The 27,502-nt window shown below is 35.2% G+C and overlaps 9 protein-coding genes, 2 long non-coding RNA genes and 1 other non-coding gene across 16 annotated transcripts; 4 read left to right on the top strand and 8 right to left on the bottom strand.

The window, feature by feature from the left end:
* The first annotated feature begins 3,590 nt into the window (after positions 1–3,590).
* BOP2 (Ankyrin repeat family protein / BTB/POZ domain-containing protein) lies at positions 3,591–6,473 on the top strand. Its single transcript, NM_129700.3, has 2 exons — positions 3,591–4,482; positions 5,192–6,473. The coding sequence occupies exons 1-2, from the start codon at positions 3,997–3,999 to the stop codon at positions 6,179–6,181; spliced, it is 1,476 nt and encodes a 491-aa protein (NP_181668.1). The 5' UTR covers positions 3,591–3,996; the 3' UTR covers positions 6,182–6,473.
* On the bottom strand, positions 5,214–5,820 carry AT2G41375 (uncharacterized protein; the record flags this gene model as incomplete). The annotated part of the gene is made up of 2 exons (NM_001336905.1): positions 5,214–5,455; positions 5,668–5,820. Coding segments are annotated over 2 exons (198 nt in total), but the record flags the coding sequence as incomplete, so codon positions are not given.
* Positions 6,474–7,814: 1,341 nt separating the features above from the next.
* AT2G41360 (galactose oxidase/kelch repeat protein) lies at positions 7,815–10,143 on the bottom strand. Its single transcript, NM_001336904.1, has 4 exons — positions 8,466–10,143; positions 8,234–8,326; positions 8,083–8,146; positions 7,815–8,000 (listed from the first exon to the last, which is right to left on the bottom strand). The coding sequence occupies exon 1, from the start codon at positions 9,824–9,826 to the stop codon at positions 8,705–8,707; it is 1,122 nt and encodes a 373-aa protein (NP_001318401.1). The 5' UTR covers positions 9,827–10,143; the 3' UTR covers positions 7,815–8,000; positions 8,083–8,146; positions 8,234–8,326; positions 8,466–8,704.
* Positions 10,144–10,233: 90 nt separating this feature from the next.
* On the top strand, positions 10,234–10,660 carry AT2G41355 (uncharacterized protein). Its single transcript, NM_001336903.1, has 2 exons — positions 10,234–10,250; positions 10,318–10,660. Exon 2 carries the CDS (start codon positions 10,338–10,340, stop codon positions 10,515–10,517), a length of 180 nt encoding a protein of 59 aa, NP_001323712.1. The 5' UTR covers positions 10,234–10,250; positions 10,318–10,337; the 3' UTR covers positions 10,518–10,660.
* On the bottom strand, positions 10,288–12,994 carry AUG1 (HAUS augmin-like complex subunit; the record flags this gene model as incomplete). 2 transcript variants are annotated; one of them, NM_129698.3, is made up of 6 exons in its annotated part: positions 12,380–12,994; positions 12,066–12,198; positions 11,853–11,987; positions 11,605–11,728; positions 10,971–11,108; positions 10,288–10,852 (listed from the first exon to the last, which is right to left on the bottom strand). In NM_129698.3, exons 1-6 carry the CDS (start codon positions 12,633–12,635, stop codon positions 10,742–10,744), a joined length of 897 nt encoding a protein of 298 aa, NP_565949.1. In that variant the 5' UTR covers positions 12,636–12,994. The 2 variants fall into 2 exon arrangements, with proteins under 2 accessions (NP_565949.1, NP_001031524.1); NM_001036447.2 differs by having other exon boundaries at positions 10,742–10,852; positions 10,971–11,111; positions 12,380–12,859.
* Positions 12,995–13,117: 123 nt separating this feature from the next.
* RPB5D (RNA polymerase II fifth largest subunit, D) lies at positions 13,118–15,467 on the bottom strand. Of its 3 annotated transcripts, none has more exons than NM_001336902.1 (4): positions 14,935–15,440; positions 14,182–14,358; positions 13,979–14,092; positions 13,149–13,901 (listed from the first exon to the last, which is right to left on the bottom strand). In NM_001336902.1, the coding sequence occupies exons 1-4, from the start codon at positions 15,172–15,174 to the stop codon at positions 13,884–13,886; spliced, it is 549 nt and encodes a 182-aa protein (NP_001324725.1). In that variant the 5' UTR covers positions 15,175–15,440; the 3' UTR covers positions 13,149–13,883. The 3 variants fall into 3 exon arrangements, with proteins under 3 accessions (NP_001324726.1, NP_001324725.1, NP_181665.1); NM_129697.3 differs by having other exon boundaries at positions 13,149–13,883; NM_001336901.1 differs by having other exon boundaries at positions 13,118–14,092; positions 14,935–15,467.
* Positions 13,163–13,685, top strand: AT2G41342 (uncharacterized protein). The gene has a single exon (NM_001125023.2). The coding sequence runs from the start codon at positions 13,302–13,304 to the stop codon at positions 13,548–13,550; it is 249 nt and encodes an 82-aa protein (NP_001118495.1). The 5' UTR covers positions 13,163–13,301; the 3' UTR covers positions 13,551–13,685.
* A 213-nt stretch (positions 15,468–15,680) lies between the features above and the next one.
* AT2G41330 (Glutaredoxin family protein) lies at positions 15,681–17,252 on the bottom strand. Its single transcript, NM_129696.3, has one exon — positions 15,822–17,252. The coding sequence runs from the start codon at positions 17,131–17,133 to the stop codon at positions 15,925–15,927; it is 1,209 nt and encodes a 402-aa protein (NP_181664.1). The 5' UTR covers positions 17,134–17,252; the 3' UTR covers positions 15,822–15,924.
* Positions 17,253–17,506: 254 nt separating this feature from the next.
* Positions 17,507–18,677, bottom strand: AT2G41312. Of its 2 annotated transcripts, NR_143768.1 has the most exons (2): positions 18,328–18,658; positions 17,507–17,779 (listed from the first exon to the last, which is right to left on the bottom strand). It is a non-coding gene; the product is annotated as an other RNA (non-coding RNA). The 2 variants fall into 2 exon arrangements; NR_143767.1 differs by lacking the exon at positions 17,507–17,779 and having other exon boundaries at positions 18,155–18,677.
* A 642-nt stretch (positions 18,678–19,319) lies between these two features.
* On the bottom strand, positions 19,320–22,360 carry RR3 (response regulator 3). Its single transcript, NM_129695.4, has 6 exons — positions 21,818–22,360; positions 21,608–21,708; positions 21,428–21,505; positions 21,124–21,194; positions 20,314–20,988; positions 19,320–20,221 (listed from the first exon to the last, which is right to left on the bottom strand). The coding sequence occupies exons 1-5, from the start codon at positions 21,918–21,920 to the stop codon at positions 20,664–20,666; spliced, it is 678 nt and encodes a 225-aa protein (NP_181663.1). The 5' UTR covers positions 21,921–22,360; the 3' UTR covers positions 19,320–20,221; positions 20,314–20,663.
* Positions 19,399–19,697, top strand: AT2G09250. The gene has a single exon (NR_140498.1). It is a non-coding gene; the product is annotated as an other RNA (long non-coding RNA).
* Positions 22,361–26,554: 4,194 nt separating the features above from the next.
* AT2G09245 lies at positions 26,555–26,761 on the bottom strand. Its single transcript, NR_140497.1, has one exon. It is a non-coding gene; the product is annotated as an other RNA (long non-coding RNA).
* Between the last annotated feature and the right edge of the window lie 741 nt (positions 26,762–27,502).

The following is a 27,502-nucleotide window of genomic DNA, read 5'->3' as shown; positions in this document are numbered from 1 at the left end:
GAATGGGGACTATATAAAATAGTTTTTTAAAGTTTTCAGAAAGTAGCATGTATATGGAATATCAAATACTAAATGTGGTGCCATTCCATTGTTAATCAAATAATGTTTGGATTAATTATTGTTATCGTAAGCATGCACATAGATCATAGACTTTTTTGTTACATATGCATCAAATATCGCAGACAATTTAATTTATAGAATTAGTGAGTACATTTTCAATACTTAATAAAGATGTAATAAAGTTATATAACTTAAGATATGTGGAATTGTCAGGTCACTCGAAGGGATTTATCCTAAAATGGACTCTAACATAGATTAAAGACGAATTCTAATTAGTCTCTCTTTTGGAGTTTTTTTTTGGTGTGTGTCTCTAATTACTAATCTAGTATTAATGGAGTGTATACTTTAACCATTTTCTTCTTTCAAAATATGCAATGGATCTCGTAAAAAAAAAGAATGTTAAGAAAACAAAGGGGGTGAATATAAAATAGTTGGTAGTAAAACTTTAGGATCTCGTCAAACCAGGACCCGCTTTCTCATTCACTCTTTACTAACTAATTGAGATGACAACCCAATCTTTTACCAATTACCATATGTGCTTTACTTACAAAATAAAATAAAATAACATCAGACACAAATTACAAGTACTAGTATCTTTTAGTTTCTTCCCAAAATTATATTCTTATAATTCCTTCTTTACAAAAAAATATATTTCAAATTCCTACTTATATTTGAGTAAAGAAACCAAACATGTATTTTTGCGACCGAAAAATCTGAAAATTTGTTCCAAACAAATATAGTATAATTAAAACAATGGTTCAGAACATGTTGGTAAATATCAATTACATTATCTTGTTGAGAAAACTAGTCTCCAAACTCTCGTACATTTACATGTTTTCTATCAGTTTAAGATAAGAAAAAACACATATATATATATATAAAATAACCGTCTTATTGTTTTTCATAAAACAGTACTCATAGCAGTAATACTATACTAGGCGTTTAAATGAATACAATAATTCACTTGCGCAAACTAGGCCAATCACGACGATTGTGTATTTCAAACTTTTGTCTATATATATACATAAATGTATGATACTAATATGATGTCCGGAAAAAGAAACAAAAAAAACCGAGAAATAGAACATTTTGATGATCATAAAAATCATTTCATTGAGTTCAAAAAAGAAAAGAATACATATATATACTACTACATTTTGAAGAAAAACAGAGTAAGAAAAATGTATAAAATTGAAAAGAAGAGAGAGAGAATGAAAAGACAAGTCAAACGTCAAATCGAACCACTTCCTTATCATACGACTGTCAGTGCCCTTCTGTGTTGTCATTCTTTTTTCTCTTTTTTTTTCTCACTTTCCTTTTACCCCAAAATTACCAAACAAAGAGAGAAATAGCTTCTTCTTTTTTTTTTTGTCAAAATAATTATCCTCTCACACGTGTGCTCTCGAACGCACGACGTAGATAACAAGATGTCAAGATGTATGCCAAAAATTTTGTTCGTACAAGAAATCATTCCATCATCTTTTTCATTACATCAAAAAAATCTCATAATATGTTTTTTCTTTTCTTCAAGAAGGCATCGCAAATTAGATGTTATAGAGTTTTATCAAGGTTTTCACATTTATAGCAACAAACACTATATATTCGATGGGAAAAAATAAGAAATTTCCCTTTTAGAATGACCAAATCATAAATTAATTCTTACATACCGAATTTGGTTATAATAATGAGAAGAAAAACAACAACAAGACGGACCCTATCGATCCGGCCGACACGCTTCTCCATGTCCGTCCCACTCTCTCTCCCATCCATGTGTATTTTTTTCTGAAATTATTATTATTTATAAAGAAAAATGAATTTAATTTAATTTGATTGGTCCAGTCCAACTAGTTAAATACAGCTTTCTCAACTGGTGAATATATATATGGGTTCGGACCACGACTGCGCCATTATCAGAGCCCCGTCTTGACTTCTGTGGTTGGATGTTTCACATTAATTTCATTCTCTACCTGATTGATTTGATTTTTGTATGTTAGAAGAATAATAGCTTTGTTTGATGATTTACTACTCTTTGATTTTTTTTCCATTAACATATATCTTGATAATCAGTTAATCACTATATCGTATACTATTGAAGTTTAATAATTTACAAAAAAATGCATTTTTATGATAAAATTTATATAACCATGTTTATAATTTTAATTTAAAAACAATAATTTTCTAATAACTTGTTTTGAGCTACTGACAAAAAAATATCACCATATTTATGATAAAATTTAGAGCTTGATTTTTAGTTTCTACATTTAACTCATCAAATAATTATATCAAGAATAAAAAACATGGATCACACATTTAATTAAAAATTATTGGATAAATTAGTATTTAAATTATAGACATATATAGATAAACCGCTTAAAAAATGTTTTAACCCATAGTATTTCTTAGCTCCTTGCCCTTTTCTTTGTTATTCTATTATGTTGCCATCTAGTGCAGTTATCCTTATTTATGAAACGTATCTTACATAATATACAAAATGTTTAACATTTTATGTATAGTATTATAATACATGATAAGTCCTTTAACAAAAACAAAAAAACATGATAAGTCATCATAAAACTTATATAAATTTACTCGACTATAAATGAATAATTCAATCCACAACAAATGCAAATACCTTTAACAAAAAAAAAAAAATTTAAAATATCATCAATTAACAACATGCAAATCAGTAAGAAATATTGAATTCATGATATGTAGTAAGAGAATTTTCAATGAATATACTCCATGTTGTTTACAAAATTTAGGGATTATATCTGTACATAAATAAGTAAAATTTCGATAATTTTAGGCTAATCTTACTAGGATTAGTTTTATTACAGTTGATTACTAAGTATTTACTAAAGTAAGAAAATCCAGTTCTTACGTAAAATCAAGAGACCAAAATTTTCCTTCCCGGATCTTCTGGTTAGAAAAAAAAAAAAAAAAATAGAAGGTAAAGTAAATTTAAATAAGAAAAAAGAAAAAGTAAAGAGGGGCAAAGGAAGATGGTGAGGATTGGTCCAACGGTCAAACAGAAAACCATCAAATCAGATTTCACTACAGTTACGAAATTTATTTCACTCCTTCTGTCTTTTAACTTAATTAGGCCTATGTTCTTATCCACCATCTTCCTCTCTTTTTTTACCATTTTATCCCATCCTCCATTTATATGTGTAACGTATCCATTGTGTTGCTCAGGCTTTCACATGGTTCTGTATCAAGCCAAAAAGACAATTGCCGAGGATCTTGGATTTATTATCTTATCACCCTACTACTCAATTCATATCCCTCGTTTGTTTGGAAATCAGATTTAAGTAGGATTTTCATTAGTCAGGTGCTAATGATATTTCATTGTTTATTAACACTTTTATTAAAATTCTCTCGTTTCAATTATTTCCATTTTCCATTAATAGATTTGGCCCACCTTTGTATTCTTTTCTTCTTAATAATTGTTTTCCTATTTTAGTAACCAAATCACTAAATTTCAATTCATTAATAATACTTTAACCCTTTTTATAATCAGCATCAAGACAAAACACTGAAACAGTTATAATTTTTTTTTAACCATCTTAGTTTAAATATCTGAGCCGCCCGGTTCATCCATTCAAATCTCTCTCTCACTTACCAAACCCAAACAAATATCTAACACCACAAACTCAAAGCAATAAAGAATCCTTCTCTCTCTCTCTTTCTTTCTTTCTTCTTTCAGAGAGGAGGAGCAAGAAAGAAGCTTCAAAAGAACAAAGCTTAAGCTTTTTCCCCCGGAAAATTTGTTCCCCTTTTTCGAAAAACTAATAATTCGTAACTTCATAGCCAACAAGATCAATAAAAGGAGGCAACTTATTTCTTTCATTCTCTCTTGTAAAGAGTACTTGCTAAACCCTAGCTTTTGTTCTATAGAGAATCCAAGAACCAATCAATTTTTTATTTTATAAAAAGATGAGCAATCTTGAAGAATCTTTGAGATCTCTATCGTTGGATTTCCTGAACCTACTAATCAACGGTCAAGCTTTCTCCGACGTGACTTTCAGCGTTGAAGGTCGTTTAGTCCACGCTCACCGTTGTATCCTCGCCGCACGGAGTCTTTTCTTCCGCAAATTCTTTTGTGGGACAGACTCACCACAACCTGTCACAGGTATAGACCCGACCCAACATGGGTCCGTACCCGCTAGCCCAACAAGAGGCTCCACGGCCCCAGCTGGAATTATACCAGTGAACTCAGTCGGTTATGAGGTTTTTCTGTTGCTACTTCAGTTTCTTTATAGCGGACAAGTCTCCATCGTGCCGCAGAAACACGAGCCTAGACCTAATTGTGGCGAGAGAGGATGTTGGCACACTCATTGCTCAGCCGCCGTTGATCTTGCTCTTGATACTCTCGCCGCCTCTCGTTACTTCGGCGTCGAGCAGCTCGCATTGCTCACCCAGGTTCTCTCTTTCTCCCTCTGCTTTCACTCTTCTTACTCCATGCACATCACAAGAAAACAAAATTGAAAGTTTCCACTTTTTTGTTCTTGTTCTGCTTCTTTTAGAGTGTTTTCTTTCATGTGCTTGGCTTAATTTTGGTAAATTACGAAACGCTTTTGATTCGATTTTTATTTGTCTTTCTTTGGGTTTGGGTTAAATTTATTACAAATCGCGAAACCCTTTTGGTCTGATTATTTTCTTTCATGGGGTATTTCGCTTAAGATTTTTAATTTTTAATAACAATTTTTTATTTGTTAAATTATATATGTTCTTGTCTTGATTTCATGTATAAATGAGTTTAAGTTTCTTGCTTTGGAACAATTTTCATCGGATAAAGTTTCCGAAAGCAGACGAACGGTGGTTTTATTGCACGGAAGAGAATTTTCCTAAAAGTAGAAATCTATGTTATGTAGTTGGATCTATTCATTTCTTGGTCTTAATTTCTTATCCAATCCCACAATTTTCCTCATTTGGGGTTTCGATTCTAATCTATAGATAAGGAATAAAACCTACTCCACCATACAAAAATCCATCTGAGATGACAAGAAAGTTAATTAATAGCAAAAAAATCCATAACCTAAAAATGGAAATTAAACCCCACTTGCTGAAAAAGTCGGTTCTTTGGATTTATATCATACTTATCAAATAAATTGTTTTGTATGATTGGCAGAAACAATTGGCAAGCATGGTGGAGAAAGCCTCTATCGAAGATGTGATGAAAGTTTTAATAGCATCAAGAAAGCAAGACATGCATCAATTATGGACCACCTGCTCTCACTTAGTTGCTAAATCAGGTCTCCCACCAGAGATTCTTGCCAAGCATCTCCCTATTGACGTCGTCACCAAAATAGAAGAGCTTCGTCTTAAATCTTCTATAGCTCGCCGTTCTCTAATGCCTCACAACCACCACCATGATCTCAGCGTGGCTCAAGACCTAGAAGATCAAAAGATTAGAAGGATGAGACGAGCTTTGGATTCATCAGACGTGGAACTAGTGAAGCTGATGGTAATGGGAGAAGGACTCAATCTTGATGAGTCGTTAGCATTGCATTACGCTGTTGAAAGCTGTAGTAGAGAAGTTGTGAAGGCTTTGCTTGAGCTTGGAGCTGCCGATGTGAATTATCCGGCGGGTCCGGCAGGGAAAACACCTTTGCACATCGCGGCTGAGATGGTCTCTCCAGACATGGTGGCTGTTCTGTTAGACCACCATGCTGATCCTAATGTGAGGACAGTTGGTGGAATCACGCCTCTTGATATCCTTAGAACATTAACTTCGGATTTCTTGTTCAAGGGGGCAGTTCCTGGATTGACTCACATTGAACCGAATAAACTTAGGCTTTGCCTCGAGCTTGTTCAATCCGCTGCAATGGTGATATCTCGAGAAGAAGGAAACAATAGCAACAACCAAAACAATGATAACAATACCGGGATTTACCCTCATATGAATGAGGAGCACAATAGTGGAAGCAGTGGAGGGAGCAATAACAATTTGGATTCAAGATTGGTTTATCTCAATCTTGGAGCAGGTACGGGTCAGATGGGTCCAGGTCGAGATCAAGGGGATGACCATAACAGTCAGAGGGAAGGTATGAGTCGGCATCATCATCATCATCAAGACCCATCTACAATGTATCATCACCATCATCAACATCACTTCTAGTTCTCTATATTGGTCTCTATATCTCAACCATATAAGACTCAAAATAAATTTATTAATTTAGTTCTTATATCTTCTATATTTATTTCTGTATATGGAAATTAATGAGGACATATAAGGAGAGTATTAAGAAGAGGGGCATGCAGGAATTTAAGATCATGCATCCGTTATATAATTATAGACTAGGTTTATTTAAATTAGTTGCTCTAGCTATCGCTCATCGTTGTACTAATTAATCATTTGATTAACTTTGCCATCGATTAATATCTTATCTTTATACCCTAATTTCTTCCTAGTACATGCTTTCGTACGTAACTACGTCTATATTTTTTAACTAACATAAGTTACTATTACAAATTTACAATGATACATGTTATGTTCGAAAGTTAAGCCTTTCACAATTATAGTTATTTGACATGATTTTGTTTTATTCGTGATTCGAGAACTGTCTTTTAATTGAAGTTTTTGTATGTATTTGCATCAGCAATGTCTTATCGGGTGTATAAATATATTCAAATTATCTTTCTATACAACACAAATATATCTTTCTTCTTCTCCTCTTTGAAATTTTTGATAGTTTCTATATATTTGTTGTGTGGCTGATTCTCTATCGCCGTATAAACTCTGCAATTCCACTTGAATTTTTGCTGGTATATATAAAAGTTTTTTTTTTGTTGACGCTAAATATAGTTGATAGATATATGAGTGATTTTACCTACACAAAATTTCACTTCCATCTTATTTTGGACGCGTTGATACATACAAGAAAATAAAACACTTAATAGAAAGAACTTTCATAATGAGGATTGGAATTGATTGGTAAACTTAGAATGGAAGTAATCAGTTTTTCATATGTTAACATAAAATTGAAACATCAAATCTATTGTCGTGTAAAGATTAACACAACAAGATTGGGACATTACATGAGGAAACACCTTTGGTCATATATATGACAGAGAGAAAAAATAAAAATGAAAAGTAGAAAAGCCAATATTTATGGGAGTGTCAATGTCACATCTACAATGTAGAGCCCAATCAAATCCGATCTAGTAATGTCTTCGGTCAGTGTTCGTTTGATATGCTTCGCTTTCATCACAAATAAAACACCTTTTTTGCTGTATTATTTTCCATCAAAAATCTTTTTTTTTTGGCCTGAGCCAGCAAGGAACATGAAAGATAACACTTGTAAATGTAATAACCACAAATCTAAAACTTACTAGAAATTTAACCATTTGAAATATGATTCAATATTTAATAGCATAAAAAATAGTAGAAAAACAATTATGACATGCTAAAATCATTTGTATTGTTATCGTTTCTTATATAGGTCAGTGAATTGTTTTTCTAAAGTAAATATCATCAATACGAACAGCAAAATATTCACTTTTGTTGACTAATATACATAACTCTTTGTATCTGGTGCAATAATATATATTAGGGAATGTGAACAAAAAGATCCATAGAACAACATTCCGTGTTCCGTTTTGTTTCTACCACCAAGGCACCAACCAAAATCATTCTTTCTCCAAAACACAACTCTTTACAATAAAGTGTTGGTTGGTTTCAAAATCACAGCTTTGGAATATATAGGTGCGTTGGAGAATCATTATCTAAACAGAGCATATGAATTAAGGTAACGACTAAGAAAGATATGAAAAACAAATTGAAAATCCAATTCAAAGCTGAGAAAACAAAACTTGTATAAAAGCATCTATGCACACAAAATCTATAGAGGAACCAGATCATTTAGCCAAAGCTGCAGCGATTCCACTAGCTATGAGGCCAACGGTTGTAGCTGTGATGCCTATCCCAATAACACCATCTCCAATTAGGAATAACACAACTCTACATCAGAATCATTGTTCAGATTGTGTGAAAATGATTCAAAACCGAATATCAATTACCCTTAGCGATCTTGTCTTCAATGGATTTCTTTAAGACCAAAGATTGCCTCCAATGATGTTGAATCTATGGAACCAACCATTAAACGAGTAAGAAGTAGACAAAAATTTAATATCATGAGCCTATTATCGAGTTGTGACAAAAATTTAACACCATGATCCTATTATCGAGTTCCCCAGTCCGGTAATATCCAACAGCAAGAAGATAAAACTACTTCCGGTAGAGGGCTACTGCTTGCTAGAGAAGCTGCAACGAAAGGGTTGTAAATTTTGGTTCAAACTTTACACCACCATGAAAGGTAAAAGCTAGACCATTCATTCAACACAAAGCAGAGTTTGACAGTGCATTAGATCAAAGCACAAGCATTTGATGTAAATAAGTGTACCTTCGAGCATGGAATTACCTCGCTGGATAACTTCAGCTTGGAGAGAATGAACAAGAGGCTAATCTAGCACTAGAATTTAAATTGAAATCTAGCACGCTAGATCGTTATGAAATCTAGCACTAGAATTTAAATTGATGAGTGAAACTTTAAAAAAAAAAGAAAAGAAAGATAAAAGCCTATTAATGATACAAAGCCTTTCTAATACGCAATTTCATCGGACAAACTTGAGGGCCAAATTATTAATCTGAAGCAACTAAACAATGCAAGAACTGACAAATATATGGGATGGTGGCAACGACACCAGACCATTCAATCGTCCCGCAAATTCCATCTCCAACCCTATTCAACGCGATCAATGCAGACCAAATCTTCTCTTCCTTCTTCTTGTTATTATTATTATTATTCTTTGTAGTATTAATACTAGTACTAATGTATCTTTCTCTCCAGAAAATAGCTAGCTTCCCATAATATTCCGCCATTGCAGAGCCATACAACTTTCGATGCAGTGTCTGCACATCACCAGTAACCACTCTCCATACGTTGTTAAGCTTTGTGTCAAGCCACAGTAGCCCATATTTGGTAAAAAAAGCAAAGAGCACATTGTTTGCCACACACATGCACGAAACCCACCTATCATCAATTGGCAACTCCAGTTTCTCCTTTCTTGTACCTTGTCTCAGATTGTAGACACTGATACTTCCAAAATCCTTAGCATAAACCTTCCCCTCCAATGACACACTTGACACCATATTCGGTCTACTATCCGCTTTCTCGTCAGGGACAGGGACTCCCACGACTTTCCAAGTTTGCGTTTCTAGGTCGTAAACCTGTTCTTCGGTCTCATCTTGTTTCAAGTCTTGGATCACATGTATCTTTCCGTCGAATACTCCCACGGCGCTGCTAGACGCAATTCGTAGGAACTCCGGCTTGATCGGGCCCTGACGTAACTTGCCAGACCGGGTATCAAGGATCCACAACTCGGTCGGGTTTGGACGTCCGCCCACAAAGTATATCTCTGAATCCACCGCGACGGTGGAAGCTCGGAACATGAAATTATGACTAGGGAACGAGAGCGGGACCAATTGATACTCCATCGTCGCTGTCGTGGGACGGAGAGTGAACCAAAGATAGGTGGCATCAGTCGAATAATTCTCCCTATCGCAGAAGCAGACGTAGATGGAATCCTTGTGGAGGAGGGATCGCATCCGGTAGAGCTCAGGGGTACGCACAAGGGACCTGAGCCTTACGGAGACGCAAGAGATGTTTTCGTAGTAGCGTCTCGGGACGCGGGCTAGGCAGTTCAGAACCATCTCGTCGGGCAAACAAGAAAGGGATGACCACGACGATACGTTTCTAGCCATTGATCAAACGTCTTTTCAGATTTTCTTTTTGACTATATAAGTTAGAGAAACTAAACAGCCATGCAAGGGGCAGGTCTGCGCAGGGTTAATAATACCTAATTTTTTAAGAAATATAGTTTTGGATCTAGTTCTAATAGAATTGGAAGTAATTAGTTGCAAATTTAAGGAAACTTTCATATTTGTAGTTCTAAGATCCCGTGATTCGGTAGTAGCTGTATACGAATTCGAATTCTACATGGAATCGTAGACTGGTTTTGGTTTTGTTAAGATTCAGATCCGTGATTCGTATTCAACATGTTTCTTCATGGATCTTACACTGTGTTAGTTAAGATTCAGAACGAATTCTTCATGTATGTTTCATGTATCTTAGATTGTGTTGGTTAAGATTCAGAACGAATTCTTCACGTATGTTTCCTGGATCTTGGTATTCGTTGAAGTTCTAAGTAAATTGTTTGTGACTGAATGTGTTGTAATTGTTGTTATCATGACAGAACTGAAAAGATTGTCAAGCATGCAAAAATTGTACTGGAAGGTAATGGAGGAGGATCCTTTGTGTTTGAAGATGATGATGACAAGTACAATGAGGAACGTGAACTTCTTCGCAAACGACTTGACCAGACTAAGTGGATCGCTCAGGGTCTTGATTTTGCACATCTTCTTGAGTATGAGAGAAGCAGAATTCCCCATTTGAGTTTTTCTGAACTCAAAAAATTACTTCCCCTAATCACCACGCTTATAAGAGAAGTGACAGCTGCAACTAATGCCCGGACTCAAGAACTGCAAAGACAAACTGAAGAACTGCTGAAACAAGAAAATGATCTATCTCACCAGTAGAGTTTAATAACCGAGAGATTGTTGCATTACAAAACATATGTTACATATTCCCAAAACATAATATTTTCTGGTTTATATCGATCACTCATCGTTTGTCTCAAGGGCTGATTGTAATACTTCTTCTAGATACTTTTCCGCGGCTGTAAACTGTCTTTTCTTGTCTTCGATTGCTAGTGCAGCTAAAGCTTTGTCCTGTTTACAGAAATGAACAACCAATCTACTGTGAACCAGGACTAGCAATGACCAATAACAAAGAGGAGATTGACAATGCAGATCAATAAGGGCTTGGAGAACCAGAGATGAAGATTACCGGAGGTAAATCCTGGTAGCTTCGTAGAGTATCAAGGACTGGTTTTGTCATCTTGTCCAATTCCTTCCGGTGCTCTGCCATTTCTACCAGCTCTCTGTGGCTGATCTTAGGAGTGTAGCCAACACGATTGAGTAACATCTGCTATCAAAACCATTCATCTTGACTCTGTCAGATTATTTGAAGGAGCCAAATCATCCATATAAATCACAACAAACCACTAGAAGCACATTAGACTTCAAAAACTCATATTGACTTACCTAGTGAACATCATCACTGCATTTCTGATACGATCTAGAACTTAATCAGAGAGTGTGTGTGTGTTTTTATGATATGAGAGTAACAAAACTTAAAAAAACTTTAGCCCTAGAATCAAATCCTCAATTACTAGCAACCCTTACTAATCCATCCTGTTTCAAAAGCACCTAGCTATTTTAGTATGGCTTACCATTTTTCCAAAAACCAGTGTCACTAAAGGGCACTAAAGTTACAGAACAATCCATTTTGTTCCAGTTTTTACATAAAAGTATATGATTCTCAAATACCCCTCACCAGAGCTAATTGCAGGAAGGTATCTGATTCTCAGTTTACCTATTACCAACTGAGAATGTAAAAACTAAAAGAAGAAGGAGTCTACCTCATACTTCTTGTACTGCTGTATGTATTGTTCCTCCTTCACCGCCATCACTTCCAAATTTGTTTTCCAGTTCTCCATCTGTGATTCACAAGGGACTACATCATCTTCTAGCTGCGCAAGGATTCTGTAACAGCTCACACAGATAAAGTTAGATAAGTCACATCCCAAAGGAAAAATGGCAAGGTTTACATGTACACCACCACCAAGATCATATTATAAGTTATATGGTGCTTTATTACGAAACTTACTTCTTCAAATACGTCAGCCTCTGTATCGCTTTCCTTGTATAGTCAAGAAGAGCATTGGACTCCTTCTGTGCTTTAGCCCTCTTCTCTTCCACTCCAGTCTTCCTCAGAGATATGTCTCCCATTGCTACAAGGAAACTATACATATTTCTTCTGCATCAGTTTCCCGATTCGAGATAGCAACACATCTAATGAGAGAGCTAACAGTACAGTCACCTGCTCAGTTCAGTGTCCCGTATGTTCAACAAATTAGCCACATTTGCAAGAACTTGAGCTGAAGAGACCACATTTGACGGTAAGCTCTCTTGTGACATTCCTGCACTCTCCAATATCTCTCTAATCCTAGCCGCTACATCAACAAAATTTCCACCCAGAGATCTAAGAGAGAGGAACTTGGAAATTTCCAAAAAAACACAACTTTGTTTGAAATCATAGTAACAGATCAGAAACTGATAATGCCCAAAAGAAGATTTTCATAATTCGAATCAGCCACGCGAGCAAATTAGGAGCTAAGGATTACAAGCAAGTACCTTGAGCACGATATTCTGAAGCCTTGAGACGAAAATCGTTAGCGACAATGGTGGCAGCCTGAGACTTAGCTTGAGAAGCGGTAGCGAGATTATACAAATGGGTAATGCTTCGATGAGTGTACTCGAAATTGGGTACTTCTTTGCCGACAGCTTCGAACTGAGAGGTGAGCCACGCCTTCACCTCCGATATCCGGGCGGCGTCAGAACCTCCCTTGGCTTCACTCACCGCCGCGAGATCACCGGTGACGTCGCTCATCGTCTCTAATCTAATTTGGGGTAAAATAAAAATTCACACACCCAGAAAAAATGGTGTATCGCTTCTCACTGTTTTGGATCAAACGACGAAGAAAGCAATAGAATTGGAGTGATTCAAACAGGACGAAATCAGTTGCAAATTTGAATTTTTGGGTAATGCGATCGCGTTTTTGTTGGAACCCTAAATTTTCCAGATTTGGGAAAGAGAGATAATTAGAGCGATGTTATTGGCGGATTTTGAATATAACAGTTAATTCAAAAAAGGCCAATTTCTCATAAAGTTTTTTTTGTTGGTTTAAAATTCTCATAATATTCTTTGTGACTAACAATTAACAACAAATCTCAAAATTTTAATGCTCTCATATCATTTGTTAAATGGTTTGGAAGCATTAAAAGTGTTAACCTGTGAAATGATAGTAATGACAAAATGATTTCGTGATTGAAATAAATTGTTAATAAATTGTTTTGTTTATTGACGTCACACTCCAATATTTTTATGTATAAAATGTGAAGCAAAAAATTTCAAAACCACTAATTATTTCAGCAAATACATAATTTGGTCCAACACTAAACCAACCCTTCTGTCTCTATCTCATTTGTTCTTAAACTTTCATCTATTTTCGTATCTGAATAATTCTTTTCATCAAAGATTTTAGTTTTGAACCACATGGGATCAAGTTTGTGCTGTTCTCGCGATCCAGATAGCACCAGACGTAGTACGATGGGGAGCACTAGCGACCGGAGGTGGCAAACCGGCGACGACAAGTATCTATCGGACACAAGCACCTTTTCCGTGAAGGAGCAAGAGCATCAGCTTAAGGCGGCCAGACGGGAGGAGCAAAGACTTGGCCATGAAGCTGAGAAAGTCAACTCATGGGTCAAACATGAATCAGCCAGATTCGACCATCGTCCATAGTTGACCATTGTTTTGTTTTGACCAAGCTTTCTATGTTTTTGTAAACTATTAAACAGAGTTGTGTATTTATGTTAACCACACATTAATTAACTATCAAAATTGTTTGGTTTAGAGACCACAAGAAACACATTACAGGTTTTTACATCAAAACATGTTACAGATAAATTGCTACACAAAGAAAGAGCTGAAAATATAAACAAAACGAGTTTAAGAAACGCATCGGTATGTAACATGCGACTCACTGAGCTCGTCTTTGTATGTGACCTTCATGACTTGCCCTGTCTCTAGTCCATAGTATCGCACAATCGGGTCTTTGCTCGATAACCGAGGAAGCTAACCAAAAAAAACATTCTAATTCAGAGAAAAGCTGGCTCAGAGTCAGAGCTACTAGTACTAGTAATGATCCAAATACCAAAAAACTTGCTTACTTGTTTCTCCTCAATACTGAACTTCTTGAGAAGTGATTCCTTCTCTTTATCGTTCAGAACCTGATGTTTTGGCCTCAAGACATGTTTGCTTACGTTAACCAACAAATCGGTAATCTAACAACACAACAAGCGCAACCAAGATGTTATGAGCCAAATGTGGGAACACATAACCTAACACGGTACTCAAGATAAAGATATATTACCTCGAATAACTCGACCTTAAAGGAGAAAAGTTCAACGGCTTTAAGAGCTTGGTTCGTTATATGACTTTGCAAAACCAGTATCAGTCCGGTTATATTTTCTCGGCTAAGCACATCTGCTGCAATGACGCGCATCGCATTGACTTTAACTATACCAGTTCCACAAAACACTACCGAGATCTGAAATTCAAATCAGAGAAATTGCTATGTACTTGTGACTTCAGTGACAACAGCAAACGACGATAATAAATTTCAAGGAAACAACCTCGCTGAGGAGTTCTTTTGCAGTTCGGCCTAAGCCAAGTACTATATTATTAACTCTGAATAGGAGAAGCCAAGAACAGAGAATAATGTGAAAATTGTTTATTAGAACTCTTAACCTTACAAGTATTACTATGGTAATTACACATTAACTAACTGATTAGTGCTAACAAACCCAATTACCTAACCATTCTTATCTAACCAAATTTAAACCAGTCGAACCATTTAGATTTTTGCCAGAAGAAACAACGTCTCTGTTTCAAAAACAGAGGAATCAGATAAAACCAAACCTAACTAGGAACCAAGCTGGAAATCAGAGGAAGTCTTTAAAAGTAGAATGCTTTCTTCAGACAAATTGCATATTACATACAACTAAATCAAGTCAATGGAAAACACTAAGTAGATTTCAAAAGCTAGGCAGAAAAATCAACATGCAGAGAAAGAAAACCATCAGAAATCGAAATCACATTCGTATTCGTATCGAATTCCAATTACCTTTTTCGAAGAATCAAAGCGATGTTTGGCTGAGATACGAAGTAGATCTACGTCAGGATGTTCCCCATAGAGCGCTCGAAATTGCTGGAGGGAGAGGTTAATATCTTCGTCGGAGACATCGTATCCTCTGTCTCGGAGCATCTCCATGGTGGTTCGACGTGCCAGGTAATATTTGTGACACTCTACACTTGATTTACTAATGGAATGTCCAACCACTATCTCTTTCCCTTTCCCCTCCATCGTCTCTCTCTCTCTCTCGGTCTCGGGGAAGGAAGCAAAGCTTGAGTAATGTGAGGGGTTTGAAGATGATAAGACCCGTTGTCGTTTTCAATAATCAGTTTACCCGTGACGTTTTTACCGTGACAGCGGATGAAGTTTACAAACAGACTTGGATGGTAGCCAATGATCAAGCAGGTGATGTAGTCAAAGGCGATTGTTCTGTAACTTTAGTGACACTGGTTTTTGGAAAAATGGTAAGCCATACTAAAATAGCTAGAAGAGATAAGATAGTAGATGACGTTAAGAGACAATTACTGTGGAATGCCTAGTAACATTTTCGTTACCGCTACTGCCGTAACAGGTCATCTGTAAAATGTAACAAAAACAAATTTGTACAAGACCAAAAGGCCAAAACAGCAAACTCTAATTTTTCAGTTTGCATATCCATATTAAAAAAAGGTTTAGCTATTATTTTCAAAGAAATAAAATAGTTCTAGGTTTACATAAATATTTTCATCCTGTTTGTATTTGTTTGGAAAAAAAAATCATTTTATAACATGTAAATTACAAAGATCAACGTGAAGAAACAATTGAGGCTTGACATTCTAGGTTTGAGCTTTAGGCCACTTCTTATAATATACAGCATGAAAACAAACAAATCATTCAAAGAACACAACCAACCAAACATATCTTAAGTCAAAAGTTATATCTTTAGATTCTTTTTCTTCTCTTCACATTTTCACAACAACATCACTCAAACGAATCCAATTACTAAAGACAACACTTGTTACAACGTACCAATCCATTCTCATTGCATCCATTGCATCTCTTAAACCCATCTTCTTGTTCCTCAAACACTTTAGTACTACCGCCACAATTAGTACACGGCACAAACCTTGCATCTCCGCAGCTATCGCAGGCTCCAATGGATTCGCAAGCAGGAAAATCTTTTAACATCTCTGCCAGTTCACCTCCATCGTTGAGTATCTTGATCTCCTCAATTCCACCAATGCGGACGCCTCTTATAAACACCTGAGGCAAACAAACCGGTTTCTCTTCGCCGAGTGCATTCTGAAGCTCTTTCCTGTATTTGGAGTCCATTGAGATGTCACGCTCCTCTACCGCAACCTGAAACCCTCTCAATATCGCTCTAACGCAACAACAATCTTCATACGTCTTTCGAATTCCTCTGAGGCTAGTGAAGTATACTACTATCTTGTTCTCGTTATCTTCTTTTTCAAGCAATCTTGGTTTCTCTTGGTCTTTTTCCGAAGTCTGAGAACTCAATGGACTAGAAGATACATATTCTGGTAAACTGACTAAAACCGAATGATTTGAGTGGCCATTGCTACTGTTCTTGCCTAGCTGTTTGGAGGACAGTGCTCTTTTGTAAGATGAGATAATGTTAGGATCTAAATCAGAGAGAAATGATTCTTCAGACATATGTTTCCACAGAGGTTGCTTAGGTTTAAAAGGCAATAATCTCCAATCTTCCTCATCTTCGTAAGATCCATACGCAGACCCATTAATAACCACGTCTCGATTCGTGATGGGTTTAGAAAAGGAATCCAAATTTACGACGGAATTACTCTTACTTGTATCGGAATTCGCGGAATCGAATTCGTCGTCGAGGTCGTTCATGAGCTCCCATGTGTTGATCACTGAGTCAGGAGAGAACGAGTCGCGAGCCTCCTCTGTTTCAGGCATCTTCTTGTTACTCTTCCCGGAAACGGAGATGTGAGGCAATGTTTGTCTGTCGTCGAGAACAAGAGAACCGTAAGTGGTCGATGTAAGAGAGACAAAGTGGTGTGTGTCGCCTTTTTTAGCAGGTGGATGATGAATCGACGGCATCGGAAATGTGAAAGCTTTAGGTACCGATGAAGAAGGGATGTTGAATTCCGTCTCCGGAGGTGAATTCAAAATCGATGTTATAGAAGAAGCAGAAGCAGAGGAAGCGGTTTTAGAAACAGAGGAACCCATAATTTCGAAGCAGAACAGAGAAGAAGAACAAATGTAGTTTCTACACTCTTTTTCTGGGTATCTTGTACTTTTTCTTTTGTCGGAGAATATAAAAGAAGAAAGAGAAAAAAGAAAGACAGAGAGAGAAGAAACAGGTGGAAAGGAGCTGTCTAAGTAAGTTAGAGGTGGAAGATGGTGAAAACACTAAAGAAGACGATTGTGATGTTGATTCGTCCATATCGAATTTGCTTTGATTTGATAACTAAGGTAAGTATCCATTTGATCCTTATTTTTAGAGCTTAATTTCAGAAAAGTAATTATAACTGAAATCAAAGAAAGTAAACTGTCAAGATCCTCAAAAATTGCATAACTTCCAAACGTGAACTAGCCAATGACTCCCACTAATATAATTTTTCTAGGGTAATAAAAACAGAGCAAATTAATATCCAACCTTATAGAAACTTAATTGTTATAGAAGACTAAAATAAAATATCATACCACACATTCAAATCCCGACGACACATACAAAGTAAAAGTTGGATATAAGTTTACTGTTAGAGAAATTGTGCTGTGCACTGATACTTTCTGTTATATGAGAATAAACATGAAGCTGAATCGCACAAGGAACACTCATTGAAGATTCCTTTGGTACTTTGCCTTTTAATAACTGGAATAAATAAAGAAAATATCATCATCATCATAAACAAAAGCAAGATGGGCAAAAGAAGTTATTTTAGTTTCTTTTATGTATAAAAAGAAGGAAATCTTGGTAACTTATCCGTAAAGAAAGAAGCCAACGCGCTAAATTTGTTTAGAATATTTCAATATGTATGTACTTTTTTGCTTTTACCAACAGAAAAAGGAAGTGAAATCTTTACTTACTATTTGCTTATAATTTCTTCATGTCAAATTTGAAACAAGTTTCTGACATAACTCGTCCTACAATTAGTCTTGTAACATTTTTAAGCTATTTGAATGATTCTCAACTAAAATCAGCTGAATCTCTAGACTCTAGGAATGTAACTCATCAAATGGACGAATATAGTCCAAATTCACATATCATTCATCACAGTTTGAAAGTAATTCACTTTTGGAAATAAGAACCAGAAGACAAGCATCAATTGACACACATATTATAATTCTCTCAAATCAGCAGAAACACACACAAATAATTAACACGTATAATATATCTATGAGCAAACAAATCACCTATACCTATATATTTATCTCCTCTATAAACCCAAACTCTTCAATCTTTTGGGACGATTCACACCGGAAAAAAAAAAGCTGAAAATCGAGTAGGAGCTAGGAAAGAGGTGAAGAATGTAAATGTGATCATGCGAGATGTAAAGGAGGACCAACTTCTCGGTTTCTGAGTGAACCAGCAATCTCGTCGGCGATGGACAAACATGTTAAAATCCAGCCGCTCAGAGCAAACCAAACCGTTTTCGTCAAAAGCATCGCCATTTCCAAAGGCATCGCCATAATCTCTCACTCTCTCAGTTTTGTGAGCTCAATTCATTTGGCTGAAGAGAAGAAAAATCACTGGAAAAATTGGGAGATCCAATGGTGGAATTTTTACGGTAAAGGAGATGAAATATGAAAGAATAATCAGGCACGTGGGACACGAGAGGATCTTTCCAGCAATAAGACATCGCCACGTGTGGGTTCTGTTCACCAGCCGTGTCTCTTTCTGGCCAGTTAGGACAGCGTTAGGGGACACGTCACTGTTCGACCAATAAAAAGAGAAGATCGCAACCCAAACTTTATCAACCCGACCCAGTGGTTGATTACTTGGTACTATATGTTATGCAAATTTTGATAGTGTGTTTATTTTGTTTTTAAATACCAAAATAAATGTCATTTACGAGCTAGCTGACATTTCCCCAACGAACTAATAATTATTCCCTTATAATTGGACATATTTTGTTTCCTTTCATATTTATAATTAAACTTTTGTATTTTTCCTATCGTTAGTTGATAGTACTTCACAAAACAACAGAAATATTGCATAAAAAGGAGGCATAATGAATATTACTCATGTGATTGGAAATAAATAATTATGTAAAATAATTTGATGCAACAAACATCACAGAAGCTTCCTTTTGTCACATTTTTTTTTCTTTTTAGATAGTTCTTGGAATGTTATCTCTAATCAAAATTAGGGCTAATGATTTTGCTTTCTTTATAGTTAAACGTTAATATTATTGTCCAGTTTTGAAATACTGAAAAAAACGAGAGAGTACACAAAAAAATAAGAAAGAGAAAATAAAAAAGTGATGGTCCAATCGGAGCGGCTTATTGGGTCATAGTGGGCTCGGAAGGCAATGGCCCGTAATCCTTCCACCGTCAAGAGCGGGAGGTGGACGCTGCTCTGTGAAACCAGCCTCACGCGGTCTCCCCCACTCTAGAAGACATGAGACCCGAGCCTTCGCTCGAAGCCCATGCCTCAACTCCCAACTTGGAATGGGCGGGCCAGAATATAGCCCAACCCGAACCCGGCCCAATGAGATCGACCCAACGTCCCATCCCCTTATTGTCTCCACTTGGATCACAAGCCCGCGTTACTGAGTTCGACGTACAATACTCGCTACCTTCCCTATTATATACAACAACAAAACGTTTTGTTTTTCCGATGTGGGACAAATAGCTCTCTTAATACAGTTTTCGTTTCCAAAGGGAACAAATCATAAAAATTTCATCTTCAATCTCAGGAATTATATCTTTGAAGCTTGTTCGTATCAAAAGGCCAAAACTTTCGACCACTTCCAATTTTTGATAAGATTGGATTTAGATCTTTGATGCTGTTACACCCACAAGATGAGAGAATTTTACAATTCGTTTAATGGTTCTTAAGCTAGTAAATGTAGCTGTTAGTTTTGATAAGATTCATTACTAATTCTCGAAAGCTTCAATCTTTGCAATAGTTTTGGATTCTTAAGCTAGTAGCAAGAAACTTCCCAAAAATCTTGTGGGTTTAACAGCATGAAAAATAAAAGAAAAAAACGAAGAAAGCTAATCTAGGGGAGAGAAGTAAATTGACAGAGAATAAAACAACTACTGTGTCCGAGACCATCCTGGTTTTGAGCCATTGTTAGTGTGCTATCACCTGAGTGAAAAGAGAGAACAACCAAGAAACAAGTAAGATAAGAGATGACAAAAGCTATAGTATGAAACCACATTTCTAGTGTTGCTACTTACCACTATCTGAATGGTTTGAAGCTTCTGATTGAATAGGTATTCGATTTAGTGGATCTCCTTGTGTCTGCATTGTCTCTTTTTCCTGATGATAACGATGTTGCTGCGGTATTACTCCTAGCAGTCCGTTGTTGTTTGCTTCATATTCAAGAGTTAGCAGATCTTCTACTGAGAGATTCTGTTGGCATTCTCCATATAGGTCTTGTAGTGGCTTCTCGGGTTGCGTTAGTCCTCCTTGCAGTCCGTTGTTGTTTGCTTCAGATGCAAGAGTTAGCAGATCTTCTACTGAGAGATTCTGTTGGCATTCTCCATATAGGTCTTGTAGTGGCTTCTCGGGTTGCGTTAGTCCTCCTTCAGACCGAGGTTGTGATATCATTGTATTTAGGACGTGATCGATCAGTAGAAACCACTTCTTCCATTGCTTTTCTCTTATTACTACTCAACATTGGTTCAAGTTGTTCGGATTCAATTTCTTGGTGGAGAGGCAAGATTTCAATCACTGATGACTCTTCTTCTTCTTCTTCTATCTCCGGTTTAGACACCACAATCTCTTCTATGGCAACTGGTTTCTCACTTTCTTTCTTCAACTTCGTTTTCATCATATGAGGTTTCAACTTGGTAAGATCAGCTAACTTCACTGGTTTCAAGAAAAACTCTTCAGCTCCTTCTTCCAAACATCTGTTGGAAGAAACCACCACAATTTTGTAGATAGTTCAAAGACTTATTCAAACCAAAGAATCGAATAATAGTATCCACTTGCCAATTCTCAAATCAATAATACTCAAATTAACTTTAAAGAAACAGAGCTCTTACCTGGAGATTCTTGCAGGAACGTTCTCAGATGACATTATAACTACAGGTATACTTCTAAACGCCGCTGATTCCTATACACAACAATCATGTAGATTACTCAGAAGCAAATCAATTGTTCTTTTTTATCAAACAATGGCATAAAGGAAAGTTTTTGAGTGGGAAAATATTCCAAAATGAGATTTTCAATTTCTCCATTGACATTCTCATTTGGAAAAGAAAACTAAAGTAAAAAACTTTATTTCTTTTTCTGGAAACGAATTTAGCCAGAGATGGAAAAGACAGTAACCAAATTGAGAAGAAATACCTTAACTTTCTTGAGCAAATCATAACCAGTCATGCCAGGCATACAGTAATCTGTAATTATTAGATTTATTTCAACTTCCTGCTCAAAAGCCACAAATTACAAACAAATCTCAATATAACCATTCATTGCAAATTTCGAAAGTAACCAACTTTGAATCATGTAAAAGATCAAAAACTGAACCTGATGAATTTGTGGCGATGTAGAGAGTGCATTTGGGTCGTTGTCATCTACTCTTAAACCCAGAAATTCCAGAGCTTTAGAGCCTGAATCAACTGTAGTTACTGCAAAACATAAGAACAAGAACCAAATAAAGAAACCTTTTTTTCAGTATATCTTCCTTCTCTTTCTCCAATACATATAGCTTAAAGATTATGGCTTTTTCGAATCTACCTTGACATGAAGACTTTTGAAGCAATCTCTCAATCATTTTCCGATCAAAAAGACTATCATCAACAGCTAAAACATGGAACTTTGACTCTGTTTCCATTACCATTGTAGATATTCAATCGAAAAAAACTAAGATCTGAATCTAAAATAGACAAACCCAGATGCAAAGTTTTCAACTTTGTGTTTTGTTTTGATATCCTTCTTTAGAAAGAGATTAAAAAAAAAACGGTTTTTTTTTCTCTACCGGAAATGTTGAGAGTTCTGAATGAGCTTGTAGGAGAGAAGAGGAGAAATAAAAGGGGGTTTGTATTTTTCAACCCAAATCTCGGATAGTGAGAGAGAGACGAATAAAAAGGAAATAAGACTAATTGGATCTAGCTTTGGTTTACGGAGTAAGCAAGTTTTTTAAATGATGAAAGTAATTTCCAAGGAGACAACGAGAGAAAGAAATTTAAAAAAAAAAAAGACTTTGATAATGGATAAAATAAATAATGGAAAGAAATCTATATGAAGATTTTAAAGGATTTGTTTAGCCCACCAAAGACTTTTTTTTTTTTTAAGATAAGAGGATGAGGGATTTAATAATGTGTATACTACCACAACCACATGCATTGCTATTGGTGGGTTTTAACAGCCATTTGAAAATATATATATATAGAAAAAACCGTTCATTGTCAAAAAGAATTGTAGTTTAACGTTTAAAAAAACAAAAAAACTTATACATTAGTTAGCAAGATGTTCGAAAACAAGATGTTTTAAAAGAGATTAAATAATAACGAGTTTTTGTGATGACAGTATTTTTTATTTTCGATTTTAATATATGTTTATTGAGCTGCTGGGATGTCACCGATCAAATAATCGTTGAACCTAATTAAGAATTTGCTTATAATTTTGAATGTTAAGAGTGGTTTAAATCCCAAAAAAAAAAAAAAGGAATAGAATTTTGAATGTTTTTACGGTGGATCGTTGATGTATTTACAATATTCAATTTGTTTTTATTTATACTCTGCACAAACATTCGAAATAATTTGTAATGGTCCTGATTGAAAGAGTGACTAGTGGAAAAGATTTTCGTCGGACCACAACATCGTCCCTATTTCTATTTAGCAGTTTATGTTGTGGGGTTTGTGTATTCATATGCGAGTCGATGTGACGTGTTTTGCTGCGTATCATTTACTTATTGGATATAATTTTTATGTTTTCTTTTTCTCACTTTTAGTACAAATGTGGTTGGTCTCTGGTGTAATACTCAATCAGTAAATTAGATTGATAAATCTTTTTTTTTGTGAAGTTAAATTGGTAAATCTTAATTATGATGATTGGTAACATAAAAATTATATGACCAGTCAAAGTTTTTAGTGGTTGGAGATAAATAAGAAGAGATGAATGTATTATTTAGAGAGGAAAATAGTAGTATAACGGTAATTTAGTTGTAAGTTCCCATGCTACAAGTATCTCTTGTTAATGGGATTTGTTAAAAATCCACAATATAAAATATATAGTATAAATGATGTTTTATATTCTAAGTATTATAGATACTATTTTTAAATGCTTTTACATCTACGAACAGTATTAAATAAAAAAAATGTAACCTAAATGTGAAATAGTGTTTTGCGCTCATCGTATTATACTTGGCGATCAGATTCGTTGGCAAAAGAATAAGAAAATTTACTAAATAGTTAGGTAGTGTGGTAGTGGCAAAGACATGGCAATGTTCACTTGATTCTCTGCCAAAGATTTGCCTCCCATGGTCATGCCCATCATCACCACTATCATCATCAATCATCATCTTTATATGGACGACACGTATCCAAAGTATGGTAGACACATGAAAAGTCCGTCCAATAACCAATACTCTCTTATGGGTCTAGTGGGTTCCATATTGCTCTCTCACTTTCCACATTTCCTATCTCTTTTCTTTTTCTTTCTATACAGTCAATTTTTGTTGTTTTATTTGTTATCCGCAGCAATATGACAATGTATAAGACCAGGGGCGGACACACGTTGGTCTTGGGTGGGGCATGTGCCCGATACTCAATTATATAAATCTTATATAAGTTTGCATTATGTAATTAAAAATGTATGTAGTGTAGTGGTATTTTACTTAATGGTGCCCCACATTAACCCAAGTTCAAGCCTTGCTATGTCTTTTTATTGATTTTTTATAATTGTGCTCCATATAAAATTATTTCCTGGATCCGCCATTGTATAAGACTATGGCTTTTATTTTTGTTTGTTGACATACCATTGGCTATGATACAAGGATCCTAGTAATCTCAATTTCTTAAACTAATATTGCACGTTTCACCTTTTTACCGCCACAAAATTATGTGTACAAAACTAGCTAGTGTACCACCAAAACATATATGTACCACCATACTGAAAAACTATCGGAAAAAAGAATTGAGTCCAGCAATCGTAGAGCTCAAGAAGCAAGAGTCAAAGGATCATGGCGTTGACTATAAAAGCGATTTGATGAATTAATGGAGTGATCATGAAATTGTAATGCACGATGTGTCGGGAAGACATGCTTTCAATTTCAAAAAAACCCTAAAAAAAGAGTCAAATAGATCTTCCATCGAGATCTTGTCTCATGAAACTTCAGCACAACCGTCCATGACTCTTTGATGATAGAGGACCCCTCCTCCTCTTCAACACATTCATAACTTCATCATCACAACTTTTGACCCTACAATTTTACAAAATGGACAAATTTGAAGAACAAGACGTCTATTAACAAGTGCGGTAAATGAAGGCATTAAGTGAGTCGATGTAAATCGGATCACACATTGTGGTGGATAAAATATTTTTAATAATCTTTAGAAATGGTTAGATAATATAACTGACGGTGACCAGCACCTTCCCCTGTCTTCGGGCTTTTTTGGCCTTCATGGACTCATGGTAGCAGCTCTCAATTTTTGTGTGTATTTCTCTTGTGTCTCAATATTTTCAACAGTAAAAAGAAAAACATTTTTTTTTCTTATTTAACCAGAAATCAACCGGTTGGTGGAATCTTTTTGTGTCTTTATCAGATTGTCATGACTTAATGAGTCGTATTCTGAGCTCACTAATTTGACGACGATAAAAACGTTTTCCGATTATTTATTATAACAAAATCTAGAATCCATGTAATAGCCAAACAAAAGTAAATATTTGACTTGTTCTACACATATAATAAGTACATCCGATCTTTACATTGAAATTTTCATACTCTGTGATTTGACTGGTTGAAAGAAACGTATTGTGTAATTATCATATCTTATTCAGCGAATATTTTGTATTTGACTTGTAATTTTGATATTGTTCTATATTAAGTACAAAATTATATCCATGTGCATAATAAAATAAGATTAAAGATTGGTATAAATGCAAAGTCAATGTCACGAATATTACTAACGCATAGAGAGACGTTGGCATGTGACATGATAGAAGATACGGTGGATCGTATCTGGTGGCGTCCATCTTTGCTTTACATATATAGACTATTTTATGATTAATACTAAAGTTATAAAAACTTTTTTCTAAGGGAGTTTTAAGAAATTAAACTTTAATTGTGTAATATGTTAACGTTATGGAAAAGATGTTACTTAAAATCACCCAATTAATAGAAAAATAGTATCCAATTTTTGAAAACAACAACAATTGATGCGTATTACGAGTGGTTGTACCCAATCGGTCTTATAGTTGACAAAATATGTAAAACAATTCTGTATCGATAAGCTACACTATTATTAGTATATGTCTTTATTTGTTTCGGTGTGTATAAATTAGTATCGAATCACGTTAGCTCATCGTGATATCATTAACAATAACTAGATTATTATATAAAAGAAATGAGCTTATGTTCTTAATACGGTGAACCCAAACCTCAGCCATTATATTAAAAAGATACGACCGTACGTTGAGATCTATTTTGAGAATATGAACAGCTCGACTTGTCGACAAAATAATATGAAAAACCGAGTTAATAACTTTTGCATATTCCGAAAACTTCGGTTGCTTTTAGTTGTGCGATCTCAAATTTTCACTGATTTTTGAATAGAAAACGGTTTATATGGAAGTATATATATCATGTAACATAATGTTAGCAGAAACATATTGTTAGCTTTTAGTCCTACAACACAAAACAGGCTACTGTCAAGGTTAGGGGTTACCCTTACGTATTTTAGCGAGAATATTTTACCGAATAATACCATTTATAACATTGAAAAATTAATCATTAAATCGTATGGCTATAATCAATTCTCTACAAATCTCATCGTTTTCTGTTTTCCTATTGATAATTTTCACAATTTATAAACTACGTCGTTTTATCTGTCCAGAAAAATAAAACATTTATATACAAAAATGTATTGTATGAAAATTTAAAAATATATTCCAAATTTCTACTGCTTAAAGAATCCCAAAAGGAACAAAAGAAAAAACGAGTGGCTATCTCAAGAGATTAGAATCGTTCTTGGGATCAGGCTTTATTCAAATGGCATTTTGTGGAAAAGGCTATATATGACGTAATTACCATTAACCTTTTTGAATGGTTACTATATATTATATACGAACTCTTTTACGTGTAAATTAAACTGGGATAACAAAGTCCATTTCATGTGAATTTTAATTAAGTTAAAATGTAGATGATCCTTATTTTTCCTGTCCCAAGATGGTTTCATCATTAGTCTTTGATCTGTAAAAAAATAAAATACTAAACCGAAATTTAAAATGCCCTTACAAGCGATGTTAGGACACAATAGACGGTATATGGCCAGTGCCCCTCCGATAGAGCACAAGGCCAAGGGAAAGCAAATATTACACACCAAATCTTTATATTTTATGTTACGTATCATATAATACAATAAATAAATAAAAGATTATATGATTATGTTCGTGTAACTCTACCAACAAAAAATCTCCAGTTGATTATAAAGCTAACATTAAACTCCTTTCTAAAGCCACAACTAATTTATTTGGTTGGTTTAGAATAATGTTATTATATAAGGGTGTAGACCAAAATCAATCTCTTGAAGGAGCGAGCAAGCTAGGGTTAAAGAGATCGATGTTGGTCTACATCGCTGACCTTAATATTCATAACCATATAAATATTATATATTTTAAAAAATCATAAACGAAAGTTACATAACCAGGTAAGAGTAAGATACGGTATACGGTATTACCGCGATTATTGGGCTGATCTGGACATGTTATTGGGCTTATTGAACTTCAAATACAAGTGATGAGGCCGCATATTCTATTTTCCTTTTTGGTGTTATGATCGACTAAACAAAGAAACTTCATACGCTAAAACTGTATAACTTCCACCAACGCAAACAAGAGCCAAAAACCAATATTTCTAAACAAACCACCAAGCTCACCCTCACTGCATATCTCCTTCTCCGAACCACCTTTAGCCGAACCATTGATATAGTTTCTCAAGCGATGACGGATCCGAATTGACGGCAAGTTATGTGTGAGCCGTGAGGAATTTGATGCATTAGTGAACTACTTGTCGCAACTTATAATCTTGTGGGTTGCAAATAGGGTTTTAATGTTAAACATCTTTCTAATGGTTGTCTTAATCGGTAAGAAAATAAACTGTAAAAGTGCTTTACAAAAACGTGACTCTTTTTCTTTTCACCACAAACAGAATAATTCTAACATAAGACAGAGAGACACACGTCACAAAGTGAAAACAAAGTA

The sequence above is a fragment of the Arabidopsis thaliana genome, chromosome 2 (assembly GCF_000001735.4).
Source record: "Arabidopsis thaliana chromosome 2, partial sequence".
Taxonomy (NCBI): domain Eukaryota; kingdom Viridiplantae; phylum Streptophyta; class Magnoliopsida; order Brassicales; family Brassicaceae; genus Arabidopsis; species Arabidopsis thaliana.
This window is presented reverse-complemented; position numbering and strand designations above follow the sequence as displayed.